This window comes from Pygoscelis adeliae, unplaced genomic scaffold (genome assembly GCF_000699105.1).
Source record: "Pygoscelis adeliae isolate BGI_AS28 unplaced genomic scaffold, ASM69910v1 Scaffold95, whole genome shotgun sequence".
NCBI lineage: Eukaryota > Metazoa > Chordata > Aves > Sphenisciformes > Spheniscidae > Pygoscelis > Pygoscelis adeliae.
In genome coordinates this window covers 1565205-1576438 of record NW_008824869.1, presented here as the reverse complement: position 1 = coordinate 1576438, position 11234 = coordinate 1565205, and the positions used below count along the sequence as shown (strand labels likewise).

The 11234-nt window shown below is 46.0% G+C and overlaps 1 protein-coding gene and 1 non-coding gene across 2 annotated transcripts in view; one reads left to right on the top strand and one right to left on the bottom strand.

The window, feature by feature from the left end:
* Positions 1-4525, bottom strand: part of HSBP1L1 (heat shock factor binding protein 1-like 1) — an 8072-nt gene extending 3547 nt beyond the window's left edge. The window contains exon 1 of the mRNA XM_009324492.1: positions 4345-4525. Coding sequence (XP_009322767.1) covers positions 4345-4525 — 181 coding nt within the window. The remainder of the gene's footprint in view (positions 1-4344) is intronic.
* Positions 4526-5440: 915 nt separating this feature from the next.
* TRNASTOP-UCA lies at positions 5441-5512 on the top strand. The gene has a single exon. It is a non-coding gene; the product is annotated as a tRNA-Sec (tRNA).
* Positions 5513-11234: the final 5722 nt, after the last annotated feature.

Here is an 11234-nt window from a genome sequence, read left to right as displayed (position 1 = left end):
CCGGTAGGCGAGGCAGCGGGGCGGGCCGGGGAGGCTCCGCGGCGCGGCGCTCCGGAGGGGGTGGGCGAACCATTAAATGCCATCTGGCAGCGGTGTTCATTTATTTTCTAAAGAAATCGTAATCTGCAGGGCAGACGCTGAGTGAGGCCGTTGAGGTTTGCTCCTCAGAGGTCTTACAATTTCGTAGGACGGAAGTGACAGGCGATGAAAAATGCTTGTCTACCAACAAGGCCCAAGTTCTGGGTTTGTTCTTTTTTTAAGGTTTGTTTCCTTTTCCCCGTGTAATTCGTTTTGTAATACGGAGCGGTAAAAATACCGCACTTGTTGAAGGTCCTTGCACCAGAATGTCTAAACAGACGAGACCGAAGGGATCAGCAAGAATTGGGTGGTGCCTCTTGCAGTTTGCATGTAGGTCATCCCCGCGGCTGTCAGCTTTGTAGCATAAAAAGCTCCTGGTGCATCTATTGCAGAGGTGTCTTGTGTACGCAGATGTCCTGGGTGCTGTAACTGTTGCCTGATGTCAATGAAGAGGTTTTCAGTTCACCACCTCTATATGGTTAGGAGAGTATCAATGTTGGGCAATAGCTTTCCTTAGTCTATTACTTTATAGATACGCCAAACACTAGCAGTGCCTTCATCCATAACAAGTTTCTCTCCCGAGTTAGCAGTGACCTGAAATGCTGGAAAGATTATCTCTTTCAAGCCTACCACTTAGAATCTTTCGTAATAAGTTTTCCTTCTTGACCTTCCCCGCCTCGTATAGGAAGGTGCGTTAATCTCTGTGGTGAGATTCTGGCAATCAAAGATCAAAGCAAACCTCCACATTGCTGCCTGCTTCCCGTAATGGTGGCTTCTCCTCTGTACATCCTTATCTTCCCACTCTTGCAGATTATCCTCTTTGCCTTTCTCGTTGTAGAAAGAAAAATCAAGAAAGATTTGCAGAGCTTGAATGCTCTTGCAGTGTTACTGCTCCAGAAAGCTTCTAGATAAAACAATCTGAACAATAATATGCATATGCTTTGCATTTGTACACAGCCACTAGCTGCAACCACATAGCTTTTTCGTTCTGTTGCATAAATAATAAGAAACAATTGTTGCTTCTAACCTGTTTATTCATTGCTAATAAATCTCCTTTCCCTTAGGGCTAGATAGTAGAACTGTACTATTTTGCATTTTCACTCCTGATAACAGCCATAGTCTTCCTGGTTTTCCCTCCTGCCAGAACAGCTACATAAACATCCCTCTGGGGCAGCAGCATTTTCCCCTGGAGGCTGTTGAAGTGGCTCTGTCTGCTTGCATCCAGACATCTTGAATAAAGTCAGAGAGTCCTATTTGCAGGGGTAAAGAAACAGCTGGAAATGTGGAGGAGCAAGCATTATACGGCCAACGAGTTTGCAAGAATCGCACTAAATCTTTGTAGTGCTGCATTTTAGCAATGGCTAGGTTAGAGTTCAACTGAAAACAGGCATGACTTGGTAAAGGCTTTTGGTAAATAGCTCCTCCTGTTTGCGAGGCAGGTCAGTGGGGTCAGAACAAAAAACCGTGGTATCCAGCCAGCATAGCAATGGAGGAAGGGCAATTAAAGTGTGAAGGAGACTGAAGGAAGTATTTCACCATGCATTTTCCCCTCCAAAGGTCTGGTTCTTTTACTTTGTGACTAATTTGAATGGCCCTCCTAGTTCAAATCTTGAGCTGAATTAGGCCAACAGTCCACAGCTGGGTTTATGGAGTAAAAAATGGAAGTGTCTGTAAAGCCAAAACTGGTCGTGGAAAAGTCCCAAAGTTCAGAAAACCTAAGAATAGAAGCGACAAACAGCAAGACCAAAAAGACTATCCTTAACAATGAATTTATTTAAAATATAACTGGCGCTCTCGGCTTTGCCCTGTTGTCCTCTATTCTCTCCCCCCTCAGAGGGCTCAGTTTTTCAGAGTTGAGCTGTTACATACATTTCCAGGGTCTGAAATCTGGGAATGTAAGATGAACCATATTTTAAAAGCAGTAATCCATGTTAGGCGTGCATTCGTGGGCTAAGGGAAGCTGAGCAAAAATCTTTTTGTTGTTGTTGTTGGTTTCAAAAGCAGAGGTTTGGCTGAGAACCAGTAAACAACCAGTGCTACCAGTGCTCCTAAGAGTATTTACTGCAATAAGTAAAGAATATTTCATTTACTAAAAGGGTACCAAGAAGTTCGTGTTGGCAATGAATACAAAAACAGGTCTCGAGGGGGTTAGAGAGAGGAACAAAAGAGAAGATTTGACAACATAAATTCATTTTCCATGCCAAACTATGCTCTATGCTACTTTCTTTCAGTAAAAAGCTTAGACTTTAGTCACTTTCAATTTAAATATGTCTTCCTGGTATGAAGCACATGAAGTAAAAATGAAAAACAGGGTAACCTAGAGGCTGGGGAGTCATCTGCTTCCATCCTGGTTCAGAATTACAGGCCTGTGCTGTGAAGTCTTCATATTGTGCTTTTATGCTGAAATGGTATCCAAAGCGTGTTTCTCTTGCTCTTTCCTAGGGAAATTCCAGTCCCTCCAATGCTGGAATGAGAAGTCAGGGTAGCGTGATAGGAAATAAAAGTATGTTTAAACATTTATAGTCCTAAGCTCCAAGTTCAACACCACTACTATATGATGCCATGCTGTCAAAGCCTGTGGTGTGGAATGATAAAGGAATTGTTTTGTAGAGATGCATTACTCTTGTTGTTTGGATGTTACATGAAGTCCCTTCCCTCTCCTCTTTGGTGACAAATGACATTCGATATACCGCGTGTCAGGAATCCTCTGGTCACGAACTCCAAGCATGTCTGGCTCAGGGCTGCTTTGGAATGGACGTGAGATCAGAGAGAGGGCGTCTCGAAAAAGCTTGATATTACGTGTGTGGTAAGAAAGAAAACAGAAATTTAGTCCTGGAAGGAGACAAGAAGGCAAGTATTCCTGGGCCACCATGGCAGCTTGTCTGGCTGTGGATCAGAAGGCAGGATGCAAATCACACTGCAAATTTTTGGGTTTTGTTTTTTTTTTTTTCTTCCTGGAAGAGGCATGGTCAATTGTAAAAGTTTTCTCTGAAGAGAAAAGGGCTAGGTACAAGCTAGCTCTTGCACCACAGTCATGGTATTTCTGCTACCAAATTGTAGGGTTGGGTCTTTGAGTCGCGCTGTGCTTGGCCTCTCCCTCTCTCTTAGGAAGCTTCTCTTGTGTCACTTTGCAGTCGTTGTTTAGAGGGACACAATGTGCAGAAAAAGCGTCTGGCTTTGCTAGGTCATCAGCTTTTATATGCTGAAATCCTAAATGGTGCTGATGTTTCTTGCAAGCAAACTATTAACATTTACCTGTTTCTCTTGACTCAGCGTAGTGTAGTTCACTGAAAGCTTGTTCCACTGGAATACTTACTGGCGAAGACATCACTTTTCTTTCATCTGGTAACATCAGTAGAAGTAACAAGTGGCTGTTATTTAAAGGCATGGAAAGATGTGCTGAGTAAAATGCAAATGCTTCAGGCGTGGGGAAAAGGCATTTGGGTCAATGGTGTCTGACAACTGTAGTGCTTCTTCAAGAGACAAGTCATTTGAGGTGAGTATTAAAAGCTTGGGTGTTTGTGCATGGTTCAAATTTCAGGCTCTGTATCTTTGAAGACAAAATGGTAATTCCAGCGGTCAGGGAAACCTTATCCCTGATGGAGGTGCTCTGCCTTCAGTTAAAGTGTTGCTTTTTGGGACTGCTGCTCACAAATCCCCTTATTGTGAAACTTGTTCAGTCAGCCCCTTTCTGCAAGTTTCTCCAGAAAGAAAACTGACAGGGTTCAGGATATTCTTTATCAGAGGTTCCTTGTGTGTACTATGGGCATCATGTATCGCTACAGAAAACAGGGTATAGTTTTCCCTGTAAGTGTCCTGCATTGGCGATAAATGTAGCAGCAGCAGAAAGCCCGTTGCAGATGCTTCGACTACAGGGGCTGGCATGGTGGCATCCTTTGGCTCTGTGAAGAGTTGTGTGTAATTCGTGGCTGTGTGAAATCGCCCGTCTAGCTGCTGTTGACTGAATTATTACGTGGCAATCCAGAAATCTCTATCTGTGTTTCCCAGGCATGGCTGGTAAGAGATGCTACTTCCCATGCTGCTTTCTGCTCCAGCCTTGTTCCTACTGTCTTTGGACAATGAGGGTGGAGGAGCATTCATCGAGCAGTTCCCCTCCTGAAAGGCTGCAGGAGGGAGCTGGAGGTGTTCGTCCCGAGTGGCAAAGTGCGCGGGGTCTGTTTCTCTGGCCTCGTGGCCCACTGGTGGCACGCCTGACACTGGATCTGAAGGCTGCATGCAAATCACCCTGCAAGTCTTGCTCCTTACGCTGGGTGTCATATGTGCACGGTGGAGCTTTCTTGAAGAAAATGCAGTGTGTAACAGGCAAGGCTCTGCCAGCCTCCGCTGTGAGGGCGAGACAAGGCAGCCTCTGCAGCACAAGGACAGTGATCTGACCCCACGTGTTCAGATCCCACAGCCTCGTGTGGCTCTCTTCCAGGTACCTCATAGTCCAGAGCAGAAGGTGTGTTTTGTACACAGAGATTAAATGTGGCATGTGCGGGGGTGTGTGATGGAAAGAGTATTTTTCTACAAAATTTGATAGAAGAGCCTGTGCTGAAGAGGCTGGAAGCTGGGCGAAGGAGGGAATGGTTCATTTGAAGACACACGTTTTGCTTTTCCAGAAGCTGTAAAGAACCATGGCTAAAGTTTCCTGTGAGCAAACTGCAGCTATGTTCATGCTTCCTTGCAGCTTCAGAGATAATTTATCCCAGAGAAGACAACTGGAGTGTTTTCCTGCTACAGGCAGTTTAAATTCACCTTGAATTAGTGGAAAGCACTACAGTTGCAGAAAATGTGTGGATTTGGGCAAATATGGGGAGTAACACCAGGGAACATCACGCGTAGGATAAACGATATGTGCTCTAACAGCAAGGTTTGAAGCAGTGAGCAATGACAGTAATACAAACACCCAAGGGTGTGGAAATCTGATTCTTTGGCTGGTTTTGTTGGGAGAAAAAATCCTGCGCTTCCTTGTCTGAAACACAGATCCTTTGCAAATGTGCTTTTAAGACTGAAACCTTTACTGACAGTGGCCTGCTTGCTTCACTTGCTTTCTTCTGTGAGACATTTGCGGCAGAGAGGGGGGTGCTAAGAGTATGACAGGTATTTTATGCAGCTTGGCTGCTGTAGGAGGCCCTCCCACCCCTACTCTGTTTAGTGCTTCACGTGGCGTTTGCCTGCAGGAGTCTTGTGGGTGCGTATTCCAAACATGCCTGGCAAAAGGCATCTGAAATGATAAGGATGTAGAGGGACCAGTGGGTGCCAAGGGATGCTGCCAGCACAGGCTGGCACAGGTGTCACCTGGGCAGAAAAGCGCTGGAGACTTGGCCCTCCGTAGCCAGGGGAAGGGGTGCGGTGGCATGGCCTCAGGGTGCAATGGCAGCACGTCTGACTTCAGATCAGAAAGTTGTGTGTTCGAGTCACACTGGGGTCAGGGGGAGCTGACCCCCACAAGGCTGCTCCCACTTTTGGTGCTGGCTGGAGGGGCTCAGAGGACGCCTGAGGATGTTCAGCTTCTCTCTGGGATAAATGTTGTGTTATTTGGAAAGGACCTATAACTGCAGCTCCTTGGGGTTTCAGAAAAATCAGACCGCAATGTTCGCATCTGTCTCATCTAGATTATTGTCTTGGACTGAGTTGTTGCACAGTAAAGTTGTTTTTTGGGTTTTTTCCCCCCTGCTGCACTCTTTGCTCCTGGTAAGGGCAGCATAAATTCGTTTTGTTCTGTTCTTATGTGTAGAAGATGTTCTTAACGTGTACCACAGATGCTGGGCTTATCTCAACAGAAGCAAACCAGGAGTGTGCTACAGTGAGTAAATGCTACCAGAAGCACTTTGTCCTTGTCCTGGAAGAGAGAAAGAAAAAATAGTTTGGTTGCTGTAATGCTACTGACTCCAGATCCCACGGTGGTATTTTGAATCATGCCGAAGCTATAGTTTCTGTCATTTTTCTTTTCTCTTTCTGCTTCCAGGCCACTCCACAGCTTCATTAAGAGGGAGAGAAAATGAGTCAGAGAAGGCTAGGGATAGTTCTAGTGAGACTTAAGGCACTGCACTTGCACCCTCACTCGTTCTTCAGAGATAAAGCCAGTTTAAGGATTTCCCAAAGTGCATTTCACTCCCTGTGCTGGGTCTGGCTGGGATGGAATTAACTTTCTCCATAGCAGCCTGGATGGTGCTGCGTTTGATTTGTGACCAAAACAGTGTTGATGATAGTGCACCAGTGTTTTAGCTGTCGCTGAACAGTGCTTGCACAGCATCAAGGCCTTCTCTGTTTCTCACTCTGCCCCCCGGCAAATAGGCTGGGGGTGGGTAAGAGGGTGAGAGGGGAAACAGCCAGGACAGCTAACCCCAACTGACCAAAGGGACATGCCAGACCGTGTAGCATCACGCTCAGCAATGAAAATGGTCTGGGGCGGGTATAGTTTCTTCCAAAGTAGCTGTTGCTCGGAAACTGGCTGGGCATTGGTCTGCTGGTGGGAGGTGGTGAGTGATTGCCTTTGCATCACTTTTATTTTTGTTCTTTTTCTTCACTAATTAAACTTACTTTATCTCAACCCATGAGTTTGTTTTTTTTTTCTCGGTTTCACCCTTCCTGCTGGGGGGGAGTGAGTGAGCGACTGGGTGGGGGCTTAGCTGCTGACTGGGGTCAACCCACCACACTCCCTCTTTCCCATCTCACTCCCCAGTATCGGCAGCTTCTTGCTGAATGCAATGATCCTGTAATTAGTAATTATTCTGCCCCAGGGAGGGGTGAAGTGCGGGAGAGAGGGAGATGGTGCAGGGCTCTTTCTGCATCTTGGGAAGAAAGGTCCAACAAAAAATGGCTTAATAAAATAATAGCCATTTTAATAAGACAGAATAAAAAGAGGAATATAGACAGTGAGTAAACCTTATGTCCCTTCCGATGCTGGGCACCATGCATTGGCTCGGCACTGGTCGGAGCCTGCATGGATTTTCCCACGGCATGCTGTGCAGATCCTGTCTGTGGAGACATTTCTCGTTTCTGGTCCTTTGAGCTATTATATATTTCCTTACGAGAAAACAACTCTACTCCTAAAGGTTGTTGACGTGAGAAGTTCTGGCTGCACTGTTAGACATGGGCAAGGATGCACAGGTGGCACAGTGGGTGGTGCTGAGCAGGAGCTGCCTGCAGACTCCTCGGCTGCAACCAGCTGGCTGAGGTGACCCCGCGGCCATGGGACATGCAATGGCATATGACGAGCATGTGGGGAAGAAATAGTTGCAGTCAGCTGGACCTGTTTGACAGAAGAACAGGCTGTGGGTTAAGCAGTCCCAGTCCAACTTCTTGCCTGTGTGATATGTTGGTTATTTCTCCACGGGCCTGAACTTTGCCTGTTGATTCAAAGCTGTAATGGTTTGAAGAAGGGTTCATGTATCTCTGCCAGCTGTCAGGTTGATTCCTGCTTCTCTGGCATGGTTTGGTTTGGGGCTTTTTCTTCATTTGTCTGTGGAGATGGAGCAGTCCAAGTACACAGAGGAGTCTAATCGGCTCAGCCTGGGTGGTCCTGGTTCCCGCTCCCCAGGGCAGAGCATGCCACCGCTGCCCAGAGATGGGCTTGGAGGCTGGGCACATTTGTCAGAGGTCCTCCTTGGAAGTGGAGAGGGAATTCTTTTGCATGCCAGTGGGTGCTCCACCCATGCTTATACTCACTGCTCTATGTTTACAAAGACCAGTGCAGAAGGAGAAAGGAAAAGTGGTGAGGGTATGCAATAAAACAGCATCTCCCGTTAATACTAGCTTGATTCTGTCCATCAGTTGCAAAAACAGGGGCTCATCAGTGTTTGAAGGGGCCAGGAGGTAGCTTCTGCCACCAGTTGCAGCGGGGTTGCTTTAGAAAATCAAAAGCGGAGAGAAGAAGACAGATGATTTAGTGATAATACATCTTGGTAGGAATGGCCAATTTCAAGGTACTTAAGACCCATTTACGTGTTTTATGAACAGTACAGTGAATATTTCTTTTTATCTCACCGTGACTATAGTTGTAGAATGAGATATAAAGTGACAATTGAAGGGAATTTGGCTACCGTAGGAATTCCTGTCATAATCCTTATGACAACATTTATTGTGCAATGTGTTCAAGGAGTGACTTAGAGCTTATCTGCACTGTGTCTTTAGCCTATGTCTTGCAGGGACTTCCTATGGTTGCTTCAGTGCAACAGCATTTCTCTAATGCAGAATATAAAACAATTTTAATGCTCATCTTTCAAAATCAGTTGACAGAACAACAGACTGGTTAGAAGACTTGCAGCAATCTGCTATTTTTGCTACTGCAGTAACTACAAGTGAAGCACCCACAGCCCCCCTCCTCCTGTAAAAAACTGCAAAGAAGTAGCTAAGGCTTCAGTCTTGAAACCGGTCCAACTTGGGTGGTTGATTCCTGTGTCCTATTGGCCCTAGTGTCCTTCTGCTAGGAATGTGGCTACAGGGAGCCAGTTGCAGAAACAACCTGCTGTTTATTCTTCTAATTCAGTGGACCTATTTGCAAAACAAAACCTTATATAATAATTTTTACCACCTCTGCCAATGTTAAAATCCCTTTGAAAACATCCCATGTCTGTTCACTGCTTTCAGCTTGCTTAAACTGTATCCGAAGACACTATAGGAACATTTCTTAACAGGTATAATCTCTATCAGATTTCTTAATCTGGAATAAACAAAGTTCTTGTTGTGATTGGAGGTTTAGGGACTACGCTGTCACCAAAATGTTAACTGCTAGGAGCTAGTTCCTAACTAGGTGGCTAGAGCTGCTCACATACTCAATTTCAATTCTCTTACAGCAGTTGTCATAAGAAGATTAATATTAGTCTTCAAAGACCTGGTGTGAAACATACTACCTGCTTCTGTTTTCTGAATGGGTAATGCAGTTCTAGCAAATGGGGATTTTTTTTTTTTTAAAGGGGGAATTTTGCCAGCCCGTGTGGAAAAATAAATGCACCTGTTCTTTTTCTCCTCACTCAAAACCAGAGGATTGCTGTCTGGCAGTGCAGCAGTACTGTTTCTATGGTAGGCTCTGCTTTTACACCAAGGAAGCGGTCCTTTGAGCTCCCTCTCAGTTACTACCTACCAGACAAAGAAAACGAGTTTGATGTAAAGCCTCATGAGGCTGAGCATTCTCATCCGACTGCACTCAGACCTGCAGGTTGTGGAACTTTTCCTTGATGAGGCAAGACTCTCTCCAATCACCTGTTACCTCCCAAGCTTTAGATAAATTTTCGCCAGGGGGCTCTCCTGCTGGAGTCTTGCTGGGTCTATTGCGGTTGGATATTCTGCGTGCTGGGCTGCATGTTATGCTGGAGTCAGCGAGCACCTTAGGACGGCACCGCTGCCAAAGAAAGTTGCCCCTGGCTGCTTCGAATATTCCGAGACCGGAATGGTCCCTCCCTGGTGCTGGCACGAGCTGTTGTGCAGCTGCTCAGCCTGAGGAGTTCAAGCCAACCTGTCATTCCTCCCGCCACCCAGTGTCTGGCGTCACTAGTCAGTCTGGCTTCCATCAATGGATTAACTCCTGAACATCTAGGACGTTTTTTCAGTGACCAAAACTGAACTATGTTCATGCAGCAACATGCTGTAATTCAGCATTTTTACCCTTACAATTTCAAGTAAGGGCAAACAACCTAAGTTAAGGCAGTTGTCTGTTTCCAGTTGAGTACTTTAGAATCTTAATATTGTATGAAGTTTGTTATCATGTAGACTTAAAAGTGTCCTGGCGTTATTCTGGAAGCTAACCTGGAGAACTGGTGTCAGCCTGGGCAGTTTCTTCCATGTAGGTAACCGTTACTTCAAAATACCTGATTTCTCAATGTTTTCTCAAAACACTTGTATTTACATGAACAAAAGTTGGCTTCCTAATCTGGGCTACTCTTATTTTCAGCCTGAGGCTTGTTTAGACCTTTGTGCTTAAGGAAAAAACAATATGTGGCACGGGCTCCCAAGAAAAGTTTGGAAAGAAGTTGGTATAACTGCATGATTATAACAACGCACAAGTGATATATGGAATATGAGCCATTAAATAATATGTTTTAAATTGTGCAGTTTATACACAATTTGATTGTTATACTCTCTCTGAATGAGTCAGATGGTCTGAAATCAAGAACTTTTGGCTCCTCATCCAAAAGTCAGAATTAAAGACTTCCATTGTGTATTTTTAACTTCGGCAATCAAACCTCCAGGTCTGCGGAGCGAAGTAGAGCTTTGTTCAAGTAGCAGAGCTACTACTTCCCTGTAGGAAAGGTGAGTCCCTAGCGTTATCACTGGTCACCTCATCTGCGGTAGGAGAGCGTTTTGGACATCTGTGTGATGGTACCCCAAAAATGGTCTTTGAAAAATACACTCTGCAGTGATGTGCAGGTTCACGTGCTGCACACGTACGCTGCAAAAACTTGCCAGGTGGCAGAAATGGTTGCAGTTGAGTAAGGTGCTGCTATGCAGAAAGTAAACAAAAGGCTTCAGAAGCACCGAAACAAACATTTCTTTCCATTTTTAATTCAGCTCCTTTCCATTCAAGACTCACAACAAGCATTTACAGTTGCTGATATACGACACAAAATAATGACCTCATCCAGTTGCAGTAAAACCCATCTCATTTCTCACCTGCTGGACGAGCAGCAGGAGCACATACAAGGCAGGAGGCAACACGTCTGCGAAAGTAGTACGGGGGGCCCAAGGCCCAAGCTTCGAAGACAGCTGTGCAGCCACCTGTACGGTTAAGCGGATGAGCCCTCCTTTTCAGCCTCGCTGAAGTTTGCCACCGCCTCAAGCAGCCATTTGAGGACGCGGCGTCCAGGCCGCCAACCTCCTCGCAGCAGCTGTGTGCGGTACCTGCGCTTCTCTGCTGGCCCAGTGCAAACAGCAGCACAGACTAGCTGAGCGCTTTGGGTAGAAGATGCTCGTTTTCCCTCCCGCTGGCACCTGTAACCGGTACCATTGTGGTGAGAGAACCCCCTCTCTCCTAAGGAAGATGCGCCGGCTACCGCCGCGTCAGAGACAGGTAGGGAGCGGCTGCGATTTTGAGAGCCACTGAGATGCAGTTCTCGCGAAGCGTGGCGAAGTTTCTCGTAACTCTTAAGGAAAGGGAAGAAATGGGAGGCGGGGGAGACGGATCTGGGGCAGCGCCGAAGAGCAGCGAGCGCAGA